The sequence below is a fragment of the Furipterus horrens genome, unplaced genomic scaffold (assembly GCF_987537825.1).
Source record: "Furipterus horrens unplaced genomic scaffold, mFurHor1.1.pri manual_scaffold_2, whole genome shotgun sequence".
In the NCBI taxonomy this organism is placed as follows: domain Eukaryota; kingdom Metazoa; phylum Chordata; class Mammalia; order Chiroptera; family Furipteridae; genus Furipterus; species Furipterus horrens.
Genome location: NW_028327172.1, coordinates 154,181,638 through 154,204,543, shown reverse-complemented (window position 1 = coordinate 154,204,543; position 22,906 = coordinate 154,181,638). Strand labels below are relative to the sequence as shown.

Sequence of the window (22,906 nt, the reverse complement as noted above, 5' to 3'; positions counted from 1 at the left end):
TATTGATTGCTCCATCTGGGTTTGTATCATCACCCATTTGACCCACTGCCAGTAGGGACCCTGATTCAACTGGAGCTTGTCCATGAAGTTAATGAATTCTTCTGTGCCACTCTCCCAGGTACTGGTGTTTGATTTTGGTAGTGAAGTTTACGTGTGGCATGGCAAAGAAGTTACATTGGCACAACGGAAAGTAGCATTTCAGCTGGCAAAGCACTTATGGAATGGAACCTTTGACTATGAGAACTGTGACATTAACCCACTGGATCCTGGAGAATGCAACCCGCTTATTCCCAGGTACTCCTGTGACCTCGGATGGCATTGTAGAGCGAGCAGATCCCTCAGGGGCCTCAGTTCTTAGCCCGCTGTCTGCTGTCACTCTTCATAGGTTTTGTTTTCATAAAGGAGTGCAATGCAGTACCATGAATATTCACAAAAAAAAAAAAACATTTCTTTAGCTTGTACCTAACTAGTACAGAAAAATAGATGTTGTCTTCTGGAAGATCCTTGTTATACTTCATTTCTTGAGGTGAATTAATTATTTTTACCTGCAGCATTCCAGGTACTATTATGACAGGTGAACAGCAATTGTTTTAAAAAATTTCATGTTTATCTGAAAAATTCCCAGGGTCTGGAATTCAGCCATTGCTATGAAGATGCAAAAGCAATGTGTTTCCTTCTAATTTCACACTTTCCCAGGAAAAGTCTTTGAATTCCCGGGTTTATCATTTATTTGGCAGTAGGTGATGTTTATGCCTTTTCTTAGAAGGAGGGGGAGAAATTTAGCATTAAAATAATGATTGTAATTTTTCTATTTTCTATGGTGTATTAGACTTTTTAAAGTAATTTTGGCAAATCATAAGGATAAGCACAAACTCTAAAAAATGCAATCATAAGAAAAATAATTCTTATGCAAAGGGATTGTTCTTTTTCTTAACAACCAGAATAAAAGAAATGTTTTTAAATTATGTGTGCCACATAATAGGTTAGAAATAGGTGTGCCACCAGACAGCATAAAATTTTAGGTATCACACAAAACTGCTTTTTAATGGTTTTCATTGAACTAGTATACACATTTCAACTTTCCTACCTGGATTCCTATTTTAAAATCAAATTACTGATTTTATTATTATTAAGTAGAAACAATTAAAAATTTTGTCCATATGAGTGAAAAGTTTTCAAATCCTTTTTAAACAAGTGCACGTTTAACCTAAAATTAGTACTGTAATAACTAGCATTTTACAGATGCAAGCTAAGGCTAAAAAAAAATATTTTACTTATAATAAACAAAAAATATAATTCTAAAGCTAAAGTCCACATGAGGGACAATTTCTACTTAGCAATGACATAATCACAGATCTGGAAGTAGATGTTTTCAGTATCTCCCAGATCAGAATCAGCTGAGAAGTTTTAAAAAATGCATGTGCCAGGCCCAGTGCCAGAGAAGTGTTTTCAGTTCATGTGAGGTGGAACCTCTGTGCCCGTATATCTTAAAAGCTCCCCAGAAGTTTTAAGGGGCAGCCAAGATTAAGCATCCAGAGCTTCTGAAGAAACAAGGAGGCTGAGACCACTGAGAGGTCATGACTTAGGCCAGCTCGACCGTGCAGGGCCGGATGGGGACGGCACACGGCCCCACTCCCGCTCCCACCCTCACACTGCGGCCGGCTTCCTCTTGTTTTCTTGCAACCTCACAGCTTAAAGGTATGTGTCTAAAGCTGAAACCAAGGGCATTTCCTACAGGCATCTTAGTAAGTCTGCAGAGTCAAATGTATATAAAAGACAGTCATTCAGACATTTCTGGTGAAGACTACAGCCTTTCAAAGGAGCCCTGCATTTTCCACAGGTGCTGATAATTGTTAAGTCCCCCGGGAGTACCAGGCAGCCATATTTGTACCCTGTCTCAGTCTCCTTTGAGATGGGCAGCCTCTGTGACATGCATTCGCTATTATGTCAGGAATTATATTTTAGAACCAAACAGGTGGTAAGGCGGCAGGAACCACAGCAGCGACCAGTGAGCACTGCCCATCATCTGAGAGGGTATTTGCATCCCTGTCACGATTCACAACAAAGGTTGATTTGGAAGGATGAGAAATACCTGCACCTTCTCAGGGCTGGGCCCTCTATGCCATGTATTTTCTCAGCTGTACAGGCATACCTCGTTTCACTGTGCTTCACAGATGTTGAGTTTTCTACCCATTGAAGGCAGGACCCTCCACCAACAAAAAGAGTAGATTTGCTTTATTGTGATACTCACGCTACTGTGGTTGTCTGGAACCCAGCCCACAGCATCTCTGAGATACGCCTGTACCTTTCTCTAAGTCACCTTTTGTTTCAAGCACAGTTCACATTCGGAGGTCCTGAGGCAGGACCAGACCTCCAGGTTGGGCTGTGTCACTTCCTTCCTGAGTCCTGGTGCTCTCCCTGCCCATGGCTGGTGTCAAGTGGCCTAGAGATTAACATGCAGACATTCACGTCATGATACATGAAAGTGCATTCAGTTAGTGACAGAGGAGAGTAGACTGGAGAGTTTTGTTTTAACATGACTTAAAATAACAGAGTTCAGGGTGAACTCCCATCTGTTCAACTTGACAGAAACTTGGAGAGCACAGAGGTGCCTGAAGGAGGCAAGGGAAATATGTATGTGACTCCTGCCTCCCCCACCCCAAGTCTAGTGTGCCACCCCCAGGCTATCCCAGATGCAAGAATTTGCTGGAATACAAGAGAAGTCAGTCCTGACATGGTTCACGTTGCATTCCAACTCATCAGTTTCATGGACACAAAACTTTTCCAGGCTTCAGACTGAAATAATAAAATGTTACTTATTTGGTAAAATAAGAATAAATCATTTATTCTATAAACTACATATGTATTTTGAGTTGTTATTGTTGTTTTCAGTAGCCACATGTGTTTATTTTCTGTTCTTTTCCTTTATTTTATCATGTCTTAATCTTATTTTCCTGTCTACACCCCCACCCACCCACGTGCAGGAAAGGACAGGGGCGGCCTGACTGGGCGATATTTGGGAGACTTACAGAACATAATGAGACTATTTTGTTCAAAGAGAAATTTCTCGATTGGACAGAACTGAAGAGACCTAACGAGAAGAACTCCAATGAACTTGCCCAGCAGAAGGTATTCCGAGTAGCCAGGCCTCAAACCTTAGGACTCAGTTTGGGTCCCCACAAAAGATGCCTGAAAGCTAAAAGCCTTCCCAGGGTTTACTAGTAGAACAGCAAACAAGTTTCCAGTTATGTTCCAACCCTAAGAGTGAAAATAGTCCTGTTTGCACCTTTGGGTTTATGGGCGTCCCGTTCACTATGTTGGGGTGGATCCTCAGTCCTCCCAAGTCTTTCCCATAAATCAGCCTTTCCCTAAGTGCATTCAACGCCCTCAGACTGAGTGGGAAAGCTGTACTCATATGCTGCCCCATTCACAGTGAAACAGGATTGAGTGTAGGAAGAAACAGCTGGAAAAACAGGGAACTAAACAGATGTTTTTATGTTTCCTTGTAGGAAGATCTTAGAGCCGAAGTCAAGCCGTACGATGTGACCCGGATGGTGCCGGTGCCCCAGGCGACAGCGGGCACTGTGCTGGACGGGATGAACGTGGGCCGTGGCTACGGCCTGGTGGAAGGGGACGACCGGAGGCAGTTTGAGATTGCCAGTGTCTCTGTGGATGTCTGGCATATCCTTGAATTCGACTATAGCAGACTCCCCAAACAGAGCATCGGGCAGTTCCACGAGGGGGACACCTATGTGGTCAAGTGGAAGTACATGGTGAGCACCGCAGGTTAGTGACTCACATTTTCTTCACACTGAGCCAGGCCCGGCCCCAGCACCGAGGCTGGAACTGCAGGGCTGCTGGAGCAGGACTCCCTGTGCGCCCTGCCTCAGCCTGGCTGCGTGGGTGCCGTTGCGCCAGCATGCTCATTTGCTTTGAGAACCACTTAGTAAATCTATAGATGAACTCCTAGCAACTCAGTATTGCTAACGCCTGGGATGTGTCCTTATAGAGATTAAACTTGCATTTTAAGATTTTTTCAGGACCCTCCTTCCTTCCTTCTAGGAAAGTGACAGTGTGCCTCCAGATGATACTTGCCATATGGCTGGATGCTGTTTAAATTAAAGTCTTTAAGTAAAGCATATCTGGATGATTTAGAACTAAAACCAAATGATGTAGTAACATTATTGCAAATACTCACAGAAAAAATGTATTAAAAATGAAAGAAGCTATTCCCTGAGGCTGAGAACCCAGCAGTGCTTTGTAAATCTGGTAGAGTCAAACTCTTAATGCTCCCATCCAAGAAATACTCCTTCTAGCAAAACACTCAGCTGTGTGCTTTGTACCAGAGACAAAAAGCAAGGACATAGAGCAAACTTTGGAAAAAGAATCCCTTTTCCTTGCCAAAAAATAGCCATTATCCATGTTACGCCCAGTGTCCATCATCCCTACCCATTTAGTGGAGAGTTTACATCACAAGGCTGTGATTTCAAGATTCATCTCCAAAAGAGTCCATTCACCTCCTTACAGTCCCCTTGCCCTTCAGGTGGTTGGCTGATCAAACACCTGCAGACTTAGAACCTAATTTATCACAAATAAATCCTTTAATCAACTGGACAGCATTTACTGTGTGTTAGAGACTTTTTATAGGAAACAAGGAAATATTTCAGACCCTGCCTTCAAGAAGCATATGGTGTAAACAATGAAGCACAGACAGAGAGGCACCTCCTTCGTGCTGACAAAGGATGGCTTGATCCCCCGCAATGGCATCTGCCGCAGCGGGAAAGCAGGGCAGGAGGGCAGTGTGGGGTTGTGCCCAAAACCGGACGCAGGCCTGAGGGCCCCCCCATCCACAAGGTACAGACTGGGAGCATTCCCTCAGCCTGTGGCTGAGCGTCTTCCCAGAGAACTCATGGGATGTATTCTGTCCTTACGCTCCCTGATCAGATAAGGAAAGGACACCAAGATTAAATATCTCCCCTGAAATCACACAGCTAGGAGAGAGCAGAGCTGGACACTGAAACCATTTTCCCTTTCGTAAGGAGGCCCTGTCACTTAGAGGGAAGTTCACGGGCCCTGGAGCCATGCGGCCTAGGTCTGCGTCTTCTCTCAGGCCGTCTGTACCAGCTCAGTGAGTTGAGTAAAGTTGCTCAACCTCTCTGGGTCTCGATTGTCGCACCTGGAAAACAGAGATTAGAACACCACGCAGCCCACAGAATACCATAGTCTAGTATTATAATGTTTAGCACGTGCCTTGCACGTGTTCCTGTGGTAGGTGCATCTCAGGAGTGACAGCATAATTACTACATTTAACTTGAAGATGGATTCACACAAAACAATAGCAGCACCCATGATTCACTGTTGCAGGTTTAAGTTCCTTGATGTGATGCAGAGTTGGCAAGCTGAAGTAATAATCTGTGCTGCTGGTTGGCCACAAAAACAAGAACAGGGAATTTAGTGGGGAAAAACTACCACTAACCTTTGGGGCTGTGAAACAGGGAACTTTAAGGAACAACCTTTGAAGATATACATAGTTCTTGTTCTTAAAATACACGGGGAACCGCATGTTTTATAAAAGGAAACCAAGGGGCCTTCACAGTGTGAAATTGAGTCATTTTCTTTCCTTAGCTGTCGGTTATAAAAAAAGAAGGAATAGCAAGTGAATAAAGGAATAAAATGAAATTTGAATGAATTAGCAGAATGAATAGACTATTTACTTTGAGACCTCCAAGAAATAATGATTTAAGCCAGGCAAATACTTTCTGTATTTCTCCCCAGTAGACTATGTGTTCATCTCACAACCAGATCCAGCAGTATCTTTATAAGCAAACTTATAACTTTGAAGAAGTCCAGCTTCAGAGAATTAAGTCATAGTAAGGAGTATGCAGACCCCAGACCGCCCTCTGGGAGCAGAAGGCATAGACCAATGGCATTTGCCGTCACGTGTGTGGTCCTCATGGAAGCACCGGCCCCGGGTGACTGCCAGTCTAGCCCCTCATCACTCATACCCAACAAGGCCTGCACCTGCAAACAGGACTGAACTCAGAGCTCAGGATATGCTGGGACAGGCTCAGCAGAAAGCAGAAGCTATAGAGGCGGGACTATTATCTTTGTGGTTCACACCAGCCACCCTGCATAGGTACAGAGCCAGGCTAGCCCCTTGGGCTCCACAAGAAGGAGACTAGAAGCCTCGGTGGGTCGGTGTCCTGCCCTAGTGACCACCTCAGGGGCTGCGGGGCATGGCTTGTGCCCCCGAAGGTCAGGAAGCAAGCTGCTTGAGGTACCTAGTGATGCTGGGTCAGACCACTCTGGAGCATGATAAAAGTCAAGTTCCTCTCAGCAGGCAGTCGGTAAATGGGGTTCTGCGTCAGACCACTTGACCATGAGCAGTTCCTCATACTTCGGTTTTCTATTACTCGTGAACACAACTGCATCAACACTTTAAATTTGGCGTTTGATCAGGCTATATAATTATAGTCCAGAAGTTCTTACTAATAAAAGCTCAATCTTTATTTTGCTAAAATTAAAAATTAAAAAATGAGTTAAAAATTAAGTTGTATATGGGATTACATTTGTGTATGATGAAGAAAATTGCAAAAAGATTAGTGAAAAGTCTGTTTTACAAAATATTTTTAAAGAAATACAATTCTGTTTTAGGTATATACACTCAAGTCCATTTTGGAATGTTAGGATGTAAAACAGTGGTTATTAAGCATGACTATTTATTTATACAATGTACTTAAGTGCTGACAGATCCCAAGATAGGTGCCAACTGCTATGATCTATTTTAAATGTATCTTTTCCCAATAATCTAGTTAATACAACTAAATTTCACTCCACTGAAGATTGCTAATCAAAAGCAAACCTTTGTTTCTATCTAAATCAACATAAATTTCAATTGACTGGCTTCCGAATTAATTGTGGATATTTATAATCTCTTCATTGGTGATTGTTATTTCACCTTGCCCACGTAAAATATACACTGATTTGATCAGTTCAGGTGTGCAGTAGGTGGCACTAAAGGCTGTGCTTAATGAAATACTTTAAGAATTATAATCATGTATGAAAACTGTTACAGAGTCCTTTGCTAATGGGCCAAAAAACAAGTAAATATGGCTTCTGACCTCTTGAGAACTTAAATAAGCTTTCTTCTTACCTTCAAACTTCCAGACAGCTGTGATTTGGTACATGATATTGGAGCTGAGAAAAATCAAAGTACTTATAGAACAGAGAGTGCAGTTATTATCATTAATTTTTGAGGTGCGTGGTGCATGTTGAAACCACCTGCATCCTCCAGTTGTTGACCCCCACTTACTAGGCCACTGGGCATGTGAGTTCAGAGCTTGATCTCCTGACCTTCCTCAGGCCTCCACTCAGCCACCTGTTCAGAAAGGCCCTCCTTCCCCAGGCCCCACGAGCACCCCCACCCCTGCCTGTTTTCCTTATCGCTACCACTGTCTCAAGGTACCTCGCTCATCTATTTGTTTATTAGAATGAAAGCAGGGACATTGTCCGTCCTACTCATCCATGTAGCCCCAGTGTCCTAAAGAATCCCCTGGCACATAGTGGGTGCTCAATAAATATTTGCTGAACAAATGAACAAGGGGTGTTTGGAGAGAGATCTATTCCTAAAGGTAATGATTGTGAGATCTGAAATACTGTCTAAATCGACCGCTTGGCCGACTAACTTTCTGAGACTGCTCTTCAGTGAGATTGGCCTTCTGTGGGCTGCTCATACGTCTCGAATGTCTGTGAAGTGCCAGACAGTAAGAACAACCAGCCCTTAATCCTGAGTACAGCCCTGGTGACAGATATTATTTAAATCCCAGATTATTTTATGAAAGTGCTACGTCAGGAATTCATCTCATCCATTTCTGACAGAACTTTGAGACTTCATAGTTCCTTTTCTTTTCTTAAATTTTTTTTTATGAGAATAGTTTTAACAGACTAAATTTTTCCCTTTGTGCTTAAAGCTGGCCCAGCTGTTGTTTTCAGTATCTTTTCTCCACCAGCTAATCTTTGCCAGAGTGGTATAATATGGAAACCGTGTTTGCGCCTTTGGGAGCTGGGGGCAGGCTCTGGCAGTCACTGCTTTCTCAGTTACACTTGGAGTGTCTGCCATCTCCCTCTAGGATGACAGGTGTTGTCTCAGGGTATCCAAAGGGCCCCCTTCACATCGCTTCTCTCTGGCTTGGAGTTTCAGGATCAGTTCGCTGGAAAAAGGTGGTTTTTCTCTTGTCCTGCAGTATGATTTACTTTCCCTCCAGTGATGAAGGATTTCTCCCCAGGCCTGTGGCCCCCAAGCTTTTTCTTTCCTGTTTGTCCTCAGAGAGCCTGAGGTGAGAGCTGTGAACTTTCTTCCTTTGTCTTACCCGCCACTCATTCACATGCCCTCGCTGTTGTGTGTGTTTGCAGTGGGGAGCCGGCAGAAGGGCGAGCACACCGTGAGGGCGGCCGGCAAAGAGAAGTGCGTCTACTTCTTCTGGCAAGGCCGGCAGTCGACCGTGAGCGAGAAGGGCACGTCCGCTCTGATGACAGTGGAGTTGGACGAGGAGAGGGGTGCCCAGGTATGTCCTGCAGAGTGCTGCACCAGAAATGAGAGAGGTGTCCTTCCCGGGAGCCCTAGTGTGTCGCCTGGTCCCCAAAGACCTGATTCTAATGAACAAAGACAAGTCATTCAACACACTTTCAGTCCTGGTCCCGCTTCTCCAGACTTCAGGTTGCGCCTCACTTTTCTTCCTCCCTCCTCCCCACCCCTACACCCCTGGGCTGGGAGGGCCCACCTGCTGGAACACGATCTTCAACAAAATGTTGTATCTGCAAAGAGCAAATCCACAAAACAAGAACAGAGGGCCCATGAGTGTTTGTTAAAGGTTTCCACTGAACTAATCATCAAGCAATTGCAAATAAACAAAGAGATGCTCTTTTCCACTTTAAATTTGGTAGGGATTTGTGTGAAGACTGGATCCCGGGCTGGCAGGGGCTCAGTGGGGTGAGGACCCTTGTGTGCTGCCATTGGAAGCGTAACTTGAATCGGCTACCCTGAAAAACGGTTTTGGCTCAAGAACCTTAAAATGCTCATGAGCTTTGATCACTTATTCCACTTACACAAATATACCCTAAGGAAATATCAGAGATTGGTTTAAAAATTAGCATTTCCAACATCTGCGTTCCTCAGTGTAGTCCCCAAGTGATTTTTTTCCAGAACAGGCCAGATCAAGTCACCCCCTTGCTGTCACCACACTTAGCATACAGTCTCAGCAGCCTCCCCATGGTCCATCCGCACCTCACGGTTGCCCCGCACATCTCTCCAGCCTTCCCTGTTCTTGCACAGGCCCCAGCTGCTCCAGGCTTCTTGCTGTTCCTCAAACACACCTCTTCTGCCCACCTAGGGCCTTTGCACTGTTCCCGTTGCCTGAAATACTTCCCTGGATCTGTGTGTAACTTACCCCATATGATTTAGGCTTATGTTCCAATGCATTATCTTTTTCATAGTACTCAGCACTATGTAAAACTAAAACTTCATAGTCATTTTGTTTGCTTATTTATTATCTGTCTGCCCCCACAAACATGAGAGAGACCATATCTGTTCTGGTCTTCATCACCATTACAGCCCCAGAGCCAGCATAATGATGGGTGCATACTAGTACCCAAAACCAAGGTTTTCTTAACATTCTTCTTAGTGTTCAGGTTATGCCTCAGACTCCATCCTTCAGTACCAGTCATAAAGAGCTGACTCTGGGGTTTTGTGAAACACCACACCACATGCCGATATTTTTACTATCTTGGATGAATAGTTAACAACAGCAGGAGGGGAGAGAGCAGTGAAATTTTCTCCAGAAACAGACCAACACTCAACAGCCTTTCAGGTCCCTCCTCTACTATGGACTGTACCTATCAATAGTTGTTAGAGACCACAGCATTTTTATCTGTTCCTAATAATGAGTCATTTCAATGCCTTCTTGCTTGTGTGTGTGTGTGTGTGTGCGTGCCATGAATGAACGCCCTCAAAATCATCTTTAGAATTTTGAGTCTTAATCTCTCTGGTTGAAGCATTTCGTTTTTTGTCACTACAACAGATGGGAAATCACTCTCAGCATATAAAACACTGCTGCAAAAAGGCACTTAGTTATGCAAAATGGGCCCTGAGATTGATGAATTAACTCACGGTGAAAAATGCTTCCTACCGTCAGTGTGCCCCGACTTGCAGCCTCAATAAGCAATTTCCTGTTTAAGGGACAATGTCTAGCCAAAGTGAGAATGCATTGACTCACCCCTGACTTATGGTGGCGCAGCTGACACCTGACAGAAGAGTCCATCGGCAGGGAGGGCCAGCTGGGGCTGGGGGTCAGGCTCTGTGATGAGACTCTTGGAAAGGTTACAAAAGAGACTGTTCCTTCTCCCAGAATTACTAAGTCCCTGATTCGTCATTCTCATTGCTCGGAGGTGTACTCTGTTAAAAATGTGTTTAAATCAATCAAGTTACACGTATACCATGCAATACCATTTAAATATCAAAATCCACGTTTTAAAAATATGTTTGAGAACAAGGTTCAAGTGAAAAAAATCAGGGTAGAAAGCAACACAAAACAACAATCCTATTTTTGTTTGGGAAAAAATATATTCCTAAAAAATACTTTGAAAGGAAAGCTTTATGCTAGAATTTTAATAGCATTTATCTTTAAATGGTATTGTCATTGGCTTTTGCTTGTCTTTCTTGACATGTTTTCAGATTTTCTGCAACAGGGCGTGTAGTTTGTATGCCTTTGGAAAACCAGTGCAGGTCACTTATGTTAATGTGTTTGCATTGGAAGGTCCAGGTGCTCCAGGGAAAGGAGCCCCCCTGTTTCCTGCAGTGTTTCCAGGGGGGGATGGTGGTGCACTCTGGAAGACGGGAAGAGGAGGAAGAAAATGTGCAAAGTGAGTCACTTTCACTGGTGGGGTTAGATTTTTGTTCCTCTCCTGGAAGGTGTTTTTATAAGAATGGAGGTTTAAAGTGAGTCTCTCTTCGTAGAGCTGTGGCTTTACCACTGAAAGCCTCCTAATGTCTGGCTCATAAAGCAGCTTTTTGGGGATCTCCTAATCCTCCCACCTCCTGTGGAGTGGACCTGGGATCCAACGTTGCATGCTGGAGGCTGGAAGATTACTTCACCTTCAATGGAATCCCCACAGCGACTCTGTCTCTTTTGCGGAGGGGAAAAAAAACAACCCAGTGGATCATCTATTATAAATTATGAGATTTTTATTGGTCAGCACCCAAAATAAAATTTTAAAAACCTTAGCATTAGAAGTCTTTAAAATATGCCTGTTCTATAGCTTACCTTGGCATTTATAAATTTTGTAAAAAGAATTTCTTTGCATTGTGAACTGGGCACCCTGCTCCTAACTCCAAAAGGATTGTTCTGGGTGGGCAGTGAGTCGGCCGCAGCGCCTCCGTCTCCACCTTCCCCTCAGTGTGTGGAAGGGTGTTCACTGCTGACTGCAGAGTGGGGATCCCCGGGGCTGGTATCCCAGTGTGGTGCAACTCCTAACCCTATGCCGCTGGTGCCCCCTGCAGGCGAGTGGAGGCTGTACTGTGTGCGAGGAGAAGTGCCTGTGGAAGGAAATTTGCTGGAAGTGGCCTGCCACTGCAGTAGCTTGAGGTCCAGGACGTCCATGGTTGTCCTCAACGTAAACAAAGCCCTCATTTACCTGTGGCATGGATGCAAAGCCCAAGCCCACACGAAGGAGGTTGGGAGGACTGCAGCAAATAAAATCAAAGAACAGTGAGTGTTGGGGTGTTAAGGCTTCTTCTGGAAGGGCTGCCTGTTGGGTGTGCAGGCTAAGGCCAGAGGGTACCCAGGAGTCCTCGTGCACGTCCCAGTGTGCTTACAATGAGTTCCCCAAGGCTGCTTGTGACCAGTGTCAGGGCCTCTGACATGCCAAGTAGATCTGACGCACCTCAGCCAAAACTCTGGCCTGAGGGCCTCTCCTACTTTTTGAGGACTTACTTGCTTCCTAAAAGGCAGAGGGAAGGATGAGGGAAAGGACCCCCACAAGTACTTTAATTTCTTCATAGGTGGGACTCAGCTGTTCATTTATGAGCTTTATGTCATTTGCTACTTAAACAGCAAATTTCAAATCTTTTAGAAGTTCAGAGTTTTAATTTTGGAAGAACAGTTGAATGATTAGAAGCATTTAGCTAATGAAAACTTGGGTATAATATAAGATGTCCCCTATTTAGACAGGGACTGTATTTTTGCGTTCTTGAAGGCAGCCACCTGACATTGAGATAATGGGTCTCTGGGGCCGTTCTCAGACACAGTCCAGCAGGTATAGGGTTTTGTGCCTGTCCCAGGCAGGTACTAACACTGACCATGCACACAGAGAACACACATTGTACTGTAGCATAAGGTGAGGCCCTGGGGAGTGGGTTGTGCCAGCCGGTCACCTGTCTGTAGAGTCGGGCTGCAGCCCCTGCCACGGGAGCACTGCCTGCAGCCAGAGAAATCCCAGCGCCCTGGTCAGTCAGCAGGTGTGCAGCCTTTCCTCATGAGAACTGGGAGGACCTCAGTAATATCTGCGCAGTAAAAATATGGGGGTTTCCCAGGGCCATAATGCACCACTAACATACAATTTGGTAAAATCCATTCTCTGGGCATCAAGACAGTGCACTGTAGGCCCATGACTGCTCTAAAACCAGCCACCACACAGAGCAGAGAGGAGAAGGAAGGCAAGTGACCTTTCAACACAGAGATAGCTGTGAAGCAAGATCTTTCATCTCCAAGGGCAAACTGAGGGCCAGGGAGTGGGGAGGGAGGATAAATGACATTCCCTGACGCATCCAAAGACATTCGTGGCCCACTAACTTTTTTACTTGGTCCCCTGAGAGAAAAGCAAAACAACAAAGGACTCATTTATTCATTCAGCAGAAATTCTTGAGCACCTACTTGGTGCCAAGCATAGATTTAGGAACTAGGGCAAACCCAAGTCTCTGTCCCCATGTTCCTTATGTTCCAGCAGGAGAGGACCAGGAATAGTAAATGTGTACATTATGTGTAAAAAGGTATATCATGTTCGTTACATAGTAGTTGTCTGTTGTTCTCTAAGGGCAAAGCCAACCCCTACACCCCAGAGCATGTTGTTATTCATTGGCAAGAATTGTTTTAGTTAGAAAGTAGAAGAGAGATGGTGAACTCACCCGTAGGTTCAGTCTTGAATACTGTAATTGTGTGCTGTCAGCACTTCCAAAGCCTAATGGAAATAACTGCTGTCCATGCAGGTGCCCCCTGGAAGCAGGACTGCATAGCAGCAGCAAAGTGACCATACATGAGTGCGACGAAGGCTCTGAGCCCCTGGGATTCTGGGATGCCTTAGGAAGGAGGGACAGGAAAGCCTATGACTGCATGCTCCAAGGTAAGGCCACCTTCCTAACCTCTGGTCTCTCATTTAGTCAACGCATACTTATTGAGCACCTACTATGTACAGCACACAATGAACTAAACCTAGGCCAGGTTCTCGTTGGGCCTACAACTCAGTAAGGTTAAGTAATATGTACGACTAATTATAATGCTAAATAAAAATTTTATGTCATGAAAGAGGTACAGGTGAAGGAGGCTGAGAGTTAAAAAGAAAAAAAAATTACTTCCATGAGGAAAAATCCGACCAGCTCCACAGAGACTGCATTTACATGGAGCAGTTTACATGGAGCTGGAGGGTAGGTATGACTTGAGAGAAGGGAGGAAGGGACAAAGATTCCAGGAAACCAGATGAGCAGTGGCACAGTGTGGACCTGTGGGACAAGATGCTTTCAGTGTGGCCAGCTTCATGGGTGCAGGCAAGGAGTGGAGTTTCACTGAGAGAGTATAGCAGTTTGTATTTAAATGTACAACATACAAACTGTATAAAGGTCAACTTAAATGCAGATTAACATAAGAAGAAAAGCTAACAATTATTAAGCAGTTGGGATGATTCAGGCACTGTCTAAGCACCTGATAGACATTAACGCATTTAATTCTGACAATCCAAACAAACTACCACTGCTACTGATGAGGACACGGAAGCACAGAGAAGTTCATTGACTTTCCCAAGGTCGGACAACCATGGAATGTACACATAGCCCCTCTATTATACTACCTCTGCATTTTTATAAACTTTATGTAGTTCTTTCACATAATGAATGTTAATGATGGAGAATGTTTAAAAATACAGAGAAGTGAAAAAGAAAATAAGTCACATATAATCACATCTCTCAAAGATAACCAGAATTAAAATTTTTCTGTGTTATATTTTTTTTTAAATAAAATATATATTTTTAAGATGAAATTTGGATAGCATTATACATATTGTTTTGTAACCTGGTTTTTTTCTTTTAATTTATTATGGATAACTTCCCAAGTTGTTAATATTTAGACTTTAATGGCTGCCTTAGGGTATTCCATGAATATTCTATAATATATGACATTTTCTACTTAACATGGATCTTATAGTTGGAGACATGAATTGTTTCCATTTTTTCCTATTGCATAATGATTCAGCTGTGAATAATTTTTAAAATAATGATCCACATCCGTTTCTAGTTAAGGTAAATTCCTAGATATGGAACTGCTGTGTTCCACTAATAGAAGTCTTATAGTTCATACCCAGATCACCAAGTGTGTCAACAGAGCCTTGGCACCAAGGCTCATCCTCGCCAGCAGTTTACAAAAGTGTGCATTTCCCAGCACAGCCACAGGCTTGGTACATCACCTTTTCCACCTTAGCCGCCATTGCTGGGCAAAAATGCTACCCAAGCACTGTTTCCAATCAATGTCTTAAAATTAGTAGTACCGTTAAACGCTTTCTACATTAATTTTCATAGGTGTTTGTGTTTCTGCTTTGATTAATGTTTTATTTGTGCTTTTTTGCACACTTTTTATTGATATATTTATCTTTCCACTATATTCCTTGATATACTAGGGGTATTAGCAAGTTTCCTTAGCTCCCATGTCTTCACTTGCCTTTTCATTTTCTTTGTTGGTTTGGGTTTTTTTGTTTTTTGTGTGGTTTTCTTTTTTGGCAATGTAATTTTTATTTTTACGTTGTCAATGCATAGATCTCTTCTCCTTTGATTATGTCTTTTGCAGTTATGATTAGAAAGGACTTTCCTGCCTCCAAGTTCAGATAAATGCTATTTTTATACTAATTCTTTGATTGTTTCTTGTTTTGCATGAATTCCCCAATCCCTCTGAAATTTAGTTTGGTGCATATTTTGTCTTGAGCTTTGTTCTCTTTTCTTTCCAAGATCCTGGAAATTTTAACTTCACACCCCGCCTGTTCATCCTCAGCAGTTCCTCTGGGGATTTCTCAGCCACGGAATTCATGTATCCTGCCCGGGACCCCTCTGTGGTCAATTCCATGCCCTTCCTGCAAGAAGATCTGTATAGCGCTCCACAGCCAGGTACGGCCCCCAGAGGACAGTGGTCGTGCTGAGCAGCAGAAGATATACGTCCCCAAAAGCCTTTTTATTTATTTCCCTTTTGCATTTATTAGGCAGTTTTTACTTGTCAAGTACACTGCCAGAACATTTTTTCATATTATCTTGTTTAATCTTCACACCTACCCCAAAACAAAAGTGGTTATCAACCACACTTATAAGAAACTGAGGCTCAGTTACTTAAGTCGCCCAAATGCATCTGTTAGGAATAAGCTGAGCACCGCAGTGTCGGGCCTGGTGTGCCTGTTGCTGTCCCAGCCTTTCCTCAGGCTTCTTGCTCTGTGGTCCACAGCTGTCTGTCCTGGTCCAGCCATCCTGTTTTCATTTAGGGCAGAAGAAGGAAGGGAAAAGAGCAGCAATGGCCATGCCTCTCCCTTTAATCAGATAAAGCAAAAGCTTTCCCTGAAGCCCCCAGAAGACTTCACCCTGTATCCCTTTGGCCAGAGCTCTGTCACATGGCCACCCCAGCTGCAAGGGAGCCTGGGACAGCAAGTGGCCAAGGCACAGGATGTTAGGACTATCTGCTGAGTTAGGCAACGAACAGTATCCACTGTACCAAGGCTGCACAGCTGAGCCGCGGCCTCACCCATGTCTTCTAATCCCAGGGTTGGGTCTGTTTCCACTCAACTACCACCTCAAGACAGACCCTCTGTGCCCTAGTTCTAGTTGGGACAATCATAGTCCCTGGAGACTGGGATATATATATAGACCCTTCCACCCTCCCTGCAGTCCAGCCTAAGATCGGCCACCCATCTCCCATAACAAGAGTCTGGAGCCACAGTCAGGAACCTCACCTGCCACTGGCAACCCAGGTCACCACCTTAAAAACTTAACGGGGAATACAGATGATACTGTGACATATATTAGCACATATCTTAACATGTTAAGCACCAGCCTGTTTTGTCTTCCTTTATGGAAAGTATAGTGTCAGTCACTGGTGACTGACATGGCACTTAACGTGTTAAAAAGGGAGGCTGCTACCCACCCTCTTCATCCTGTGGCTCAGGATGGGTTACTAACCTCCAGTTGGCATTTCAAGTGTATGTTTTTTACAGAATGCTGAACTGTATGCTAGGACTAAGGGCAAGCTGAGCTGAAGAGAGAGCCCCTTTACCACGTGGAGTAAGAGTAGGCTGATGGTTTGATGAAGAAAAAAGGTGAGGGACATGATTTTTAGAGCCCATTCCTCTCTACAAGAACCATGAACTCTCCGTCACTGACGAAGCAGTCATACAGGGGCTTGAAGCTCAGAGAAGTGTAGGGCAAGCTTCAAGGACTCCACAGTTCTTCATATATTCTTTAGAGATAAGTGGTACCATCACCCCTTGAGTGGCATATGCATCACCCCACCCCCCACCCCAGCAGCACCTGCAGATCCCTGCAGTTGAGGAGGGACCACAGGAGAGGGAACCAGAGGAGAGACGAGGAGAGGGCAGGAAAGGGACCCACATCACTGACGCCACCTCTTTCTTCCTAGATGTCTTTCCTGATTTAATGTTTGAAGAACCCTTCCTTTGCCCCTGAATTTAACTGCCAAGGGGGTTCTGCCCCTGACAAAGGCAGCCAGGAGGGAAAGCATCTGTTAGATTTGGGGAAGCATGATGGGAGGTATCCGTGAAGAGGCTTCTGACGGTCTGGTCTGTCCTCACCCTCACAGCACTCTTCCTCGTTGACAATCACCATGAGGTGTACCTCTGGCAAGGCTGGTGGCCTATCGAGAACAAGATCACCGGTTCCGCCCGCATTCGCTGGGCCTCCGACCGAAAGAGTGCCATGGAGACCGTGCTGCAGTACTGCCGGGGTAAGACGTCTGCAGGAAGCGGGCTGGGGGGACGGGAAAGCCCCGACCCCCAGGTAAAGCAATGACCAGCATCCCTTCAGAAGCTAGTGCCAGCTGGCTCTCTGCAGACTTGGTCAGAGCCCCAGCCAGGCCTCCCTTCTGCGTGTGCCAGCCAGCCTTGATGCAGCCTGGCGGGCAGTGACGAGATGTTTTTTCCCTTTAACTTTTGAGGCTTATTAATGTTTAGATTAGTGTATTCTCAGCTGCCAGCATGAATGAGATTTCATTTTTCTTTTTTATACAATAAAATTATTTAACTTGTTACCCTGGAAGTTAAAGGCTGTACAGCTGACCCTTGAACAACAAGGTTTGAGCTGCATGAGTCCAGTTATACAGATTTTTTTCAATAAATATACAGTCGGCCATCCACATCCACGGATTTCATATCCAGGGATTCAGCCAACTGCAGATCAACAAGTATTTTCAATCTGCAAATGGAAGCCTGTGGATGTGGAGGGCCAACTGTATGCATTATTCTACACCATTCTATATAGCGGACTTGGGCATCCACGGATGTTGGTATCTGGAGGGTTGGGGGTGTGTGTGCTAGAACCAATACCTGATGGATACCAAGGGATGACTAAGTTTTGGGGGGAGTCAAAAGTTATATGTGGATTTCTGACTGCATGGGGTGTTGGTGCCCCTAAGCACCCGTGTTGTTGAGGGTCACCTACTGTGGAATGCCCTGGACTGGATAAAACCCGTCTGCACTCAGAATTAACCATGCCATGGGGCACGCTGGCCTCCACCGCACACTGGCCGCACGCAGCCTCACACTGTGCACACGCAGCCTCACACTGTGCACACGCAGCCTCACACTGGCCACACGCAGCCTCGCACTGGCCACACGCAGCCTCACACTGTGCACACGCAGCCTTACACTGGCCACACGCAGCCTCGCACTGTGCACACGCAGCCTCATACTGGCCACACGCAGCCTCGCACTGTGCACACGCAGCCTCACACTGGCCACACGCAGCCTCGCACTGGCCACACGCAGCCTCACACTGTGCACACGCAGCCTCACACTGGCCACACGCAGCCTCGCACTGTGCACACGCAGCCTCACACTGGCCACACGGAGCCTCACACGCAGCCTCACACTGTGCACACGCAGCCTCACACTGGCCACACGCAGCCTCGCACTGGCCACACGCTGCCTCACACTGGCCACACGCAGCCTCACACTGGCCACACGCAGCCTTGCACTGTGCACACGCAGCCTCACACTGGCCACACGCAGCCTCACACTGTACACACGCAGCCTCACACTGGCCACACGCAGCCTCACACTGGCCACACACAGCCTCACACTGGCCACATGCAGCCTCACACGTAGCCTCACACTGTGCACACGCAGCCTCACACTGGCCACACGCAGCCTCGCACTGTGCACTCGCAGCCTCACACTGGCCACACGCAGCCTCGCACTGGCCACACGCAGCCTTGCACTGTGCACACGCAGCCTCACACTGGCCACATGCAGCCTCACACTGGCCACACGCAGCCTCACACTGTGCACATGCAGTCTCACACTGGCCACACGCAGCCTCACACTGGCCACATGCAGCCTCACACGCAGCCTCACGCTGTGCACACGCAGCCTCACACTGGCCACGTGCAGCCTCACACGCAGCCTCACACTGTGCACACGCAGCCTCACACTGGCCACACACAGCCTCACACTGGCCACACACAGCCTCACACTGGCCACACGCAGCCTTATATGCAGCCTCACACTGTGCACACACAGGAAACATGCAGCCTCACACTGTTGGTGGGGTAGAAGGCTCCCGCACAGGCAGGAAAACCAATGGCAACCTTGTTACTACTTTTAGAGTGATATCAAAAAAGAAAAACCTATAGTCAACTCATGTTTTTTTACAATACTGCCCGCCTAAAATTTGTGGAATTCTGTATAAACTGAAGATGCCAATAATTCACTTCTTATCTGAATTTTAAAGGTTTTATTAATTAGCTTAGTGTCACTAAGTGTACAATGGATTCTGTTCTTGAAAATCTCTTTAGTAATAACTTATTACTAAACTTCCCACCAAATTTTTAAGCTAAAGTGGCTTATAAAATGCTGCATTGGCTGTTTAGTTCTCCTTGAACTTAACGCTGCATTAGGAGAATTTCTACAGGTGAGTACAGAAGGAAAAACGTGCTCCACCCACCAAGAGAGGCTTCCTCCCATCCGAGACCCCAGACACATTTTATTGTGTTCAGAAAGTAAAGAGTCAGGTGGATTGCATGCAGTTTTATGCAAAGTCATATGCATAAAATGAGCATTATAGAAACATCATCCATGTGTTGTTATGAACTACTCATAACTTCCATTGTAAGCATGAAGTCAAGAGATCCAAACAGAGAAGAAAATGTTTCAAGGGAAGTCAGAGAAAGGCCCCCTCTGGGTCTACTGACACCTGCATTCTGTGTTAACCACAGGAAAGAATATCAAGAAGCCACCACCCAAATCTTACCTGATCCACGCAGGTCTGGAGCCCCTGACGTTCACTAATATGTTTCCCAGTTGGGAGCACAGAGAGGACATCGCTGAGATCACAGAAATGGTGAGCACTCCCCTTCCCTGTGAAGGTGGCTCCCCGCCTCCTGGATTGTAGGTGGACTTGACCTTGGGAAAAGCATCCAATTGCATTTTCAAAGTGAGAACATGCCCTTTCGTTTACAGCATGTTAACAAGTCTATGTAGAATTAGCTTAGGAAGAGGAAAAGTCTAAGGAGAAATCAATTGAAGCATTTTGGTAATTTTCTACACAGAGTACTCAGGTCAAAAAACTGAAACACAAAGGTAAATTTAATTACTTTGAAAATATCCGTAAATAAAAGCTGCTGCCTCTTCACTCTCAAGGTCCATACGAGGCACAACAAAATCCTCATGTCTCAGACATTCGCCTGTGTCAAAGGAGACACAGATAACTCCCTGATGAATTAACCTGTGCAGATAGCTAAGTGAATGAATGGATTATGAGTCCCTCCCGATAAGGAACTGCTCACTAACTCATTAATATTCTTTTGTGAGACTACCTGGTATTACCACATGAGCCATTTATCAAAGTCACTGTTGCCAAAAAATATTATGAACCAGAACGTTATCATTTCCAACAAAAGGAAGCCTGCTGCTTCCATATAGAATTTCTTAATTTATGAATTTTTAACATTGCTAGGAGCAGCACTTCCAAGTTTTTGGCTTGGTGGGTCTATAGGTCTGCTTGGTTTTGTTTTCTTACTGAGTAGGAAAGCTGCTTTTCAGGGAGGGGTGGAGATGGCGTGAGTGCATTTTACATGAGGTTCAAATAAGTTTAAAGAAGAAAAGTTCACTGCCGCTAAACAGCGGAGGGAGCCTGTTTCCTAGTGTGAGCGTACCCATCAGCCCTGCGCTCTCTGTGGCCGCGTGAACTTCACCTGCACCAGGAGCGCTCAGGCAGCCCGCTGTCCAGCAGTCAGTGAGAGGGCTCTGTTCACCATAAATATGTGACCCACGGAACCTCAAAGCTCCAGGGAATGAGAGCCCTGTCGCTGCAGTCTACGTTCAAGGCCGTAAATTATGGCCATTCTTTTGAATTTACTCTCAATCACTGGGGCTGGCAATGGGCTGGGCAACATCCTCTCATGCAAACCCACAGGCTTTTGGTGAGTGAGCGGTTAGTTGTCTTCCCAGGTCGGCAAGTTGTAATAATACTGAACATTCACTCTATGCCAGGCACTGCTCCAAGCACTTTACATTGATTTCCCCATTAATTTTCACAACAGTCCATTAAGAATCATTGTATTATTATCCCCATTTTATGGGTGAAGCAGCTGAGCCACACAAACATGAGGCAGCTTGCCCCGGGTCTCACGCTCAGGCTAGCTCTGAAACCCACCTCTGGACTGCAGTCCATACTGGATATTGCTGCACTATTGGCTATTGACATTCATTCCCCGCTCCCACCAAGCCACCCACTAGGAAGGCAGCCAGTCTTAACAGAAGAAGACAATTTACCTGAATAACCTGTTCAAATCAAATGTACACAGTGATTTTTTTAAAAAATTTTTGATTCAACCTCGGTGTATTCTATATACATTTTCTTACCTTTTTTATTTTTATTTTGGATTAAGGAACGGGGCTAGTGGAGGCAGAGTGTGATTTCTTCTAAGATTAATTATTTTTAAATATTGTTAAACAAACATCGTTATTTGGATGCTTCTGGTGTTTAGACTTCAAATTTAATAATCTTATGTCATAATTCCTCATACGATAGTCCCTAATCTTTTCTTCTGAGGCAGCCTTGAGATAGCATTTGTTAAACACTTTGGGCTGGGCAAGAGGGTAGCTAACATCGTGGGGAGACCTGGGGGAGGCTTTGAGCAATTCCTTTCCACTTTAGAGCCCTGTTTCTCCCTGCAGGAGGGCCCCCAGACTGGGACGCAGATTGGACAGGGTTGTGTATTTGCAGGCACATGACAGAGCATGTTCAGGAGTGGCATACAGCTCTCTCTGCCCCCTCTTCTTCTCTAGGATACAGAAGTTTCAAATCAGATCACTCTTGTGGAAGACGTGTTAGCCAAGCTCTGTAAAACCATTTACCCACTGGCCGATCTCCTAGCCAGGCCACTGCCCGAGGGAGTTGACCCTCTAAAGCTTGAGATTTATCTCACTGATGAAGACTTCGAGGTAAGGGTTTCTTCAGGTGGTGTAGCAATTAAGCCACACTCTGGGCTGGTATGAGAGTCCTCTTACTCAGCTGCTGGGCATTTCTCTCGTTTCTTCCAGTTTGCACTAGACATGACAAGAGAGGAATACAGTGCACTGCCCTCCTGGAAGCAGGTGAACCTGAAGAAAGCAAAAGGTCTGTTCTGAGCGGAGAGATGCTGGTGGAACCTCTTTCTCACTTTCACTACCATTGGACCAGGAAAATGCATATTTTTGGGACTGGTATTTTTAAAAATATTTTTTAATCAGAGTTTTCAAAACCTGAAGTTATTAGTTCTACTGCTTGTCCTGGAGTTGTGTATTTTGTAAATGTTTAAGAGAACTCTCCGGGAACTCTCTTGCCGTGATTCAGCAGGTGATGTTAATAAAATCCCGCCGGCGCACTGCAGCGGCCGTCGCTCAGCAGCCGCCGCGGCACTGCCCTCCTGTTCCAGCTAAGCGTTGCCTTTTTTTTTTAAAGCAGTTCTCTTTATAAAGTGTTATTTTGATAGTTTGTGGATTCTAAAATATATATATTTATATAAACACCATATAAATCAAATATGTATTTAACAAAGCGATACGTATTCATTCACTTTTAAAATTTTGGGGGGGAGTCAAAATAATATTAAAAGGTAGATGGAGTTGCTTCTGTGGAATTAGCTCTGCCACCAATATGTATACTCACCATGTTCAGAAATGTCTTCTTCAGCATTAGGTCTTACTTGTTCTGAGTGCTGCTTCCGGTGCTAAAATGAACATAAAATGTGCACTTCCTGGCATGGAATCTGTGCAAATTCACCTTTCTACCTTAATGTCTCCCCAAAATGTATAGTGCCTTATTTTTATGTACAGTTTATATACATAAAAGTTTGCCCTGCATTTTTTGATGATGGTTTGGAACATTATCTACAACTTT

General features: G+C 45.0%; 1 protein-coding gene across 13 annotated transcripts in view; it reads left to right on the top strand.

Annotated features, from left to right (window-relative positions):
* Positions 1 to 22,467, top strand: part of SVIL (supervillin) — a 97,198-nt gene extending 74,731 nt beyond the window's left edge. For all 13 annotated transcript variants that reach the window (XM_090266665.1, XM_090266672.1, XM_090266671.1 and 10 more), the window contains 12 exons: positions 119 to 294; positions 2,985 to 3,129; positions 3,510 to 3,786; positions 8,413 to 8,564; positions 10,812 to 10,917; positions 11,555 to 11,762; positions 13,259 to 13,392; positions 15,260 to 15,415; positions 17,109 to 17,252; positions 19,740 to 19,864; positions 21,814 to 21,969; positions 22,069 to 22,467. In XM_090266665.1, the coding sequence (XP_090122791.1) occupies positions 119 to 294; positions 2,985 to 3,129; positions 3,510 to 3,786; positions 8,413 to 8,564; positions 10,812 to 10,917; positions 11,555 to 11,762; positions 13,259 to 13,392; positions 15,260 to 15,415; positions 17,109 to 17,252; positions 19,740 to 19,864; positions 21,814 to 21,969; positions 22,069 to 22,155 (1,866 nt within the window). In that variant the 3' untranslated portion in view covers positions 22,156 to 22,467. The remainder of the gene's footprint in view (positions 1 to 118; positions 295 to 2,984; positions 3,130 to 3,509; positions 3,787 to 8,412; positions 8,565 to 10,811; positions 10,918 to 11,554; positions 11,763 to 13,258; positions 13,393 to 15,259; positions 15,416 to 17,108; positions 17,253 to 19,739; positions 19,865 to 21,813; positions 21,970 to 22,068) is intronic.
* Positions 22,468 to 22,906: the final 439 nt, after the last annotated feature.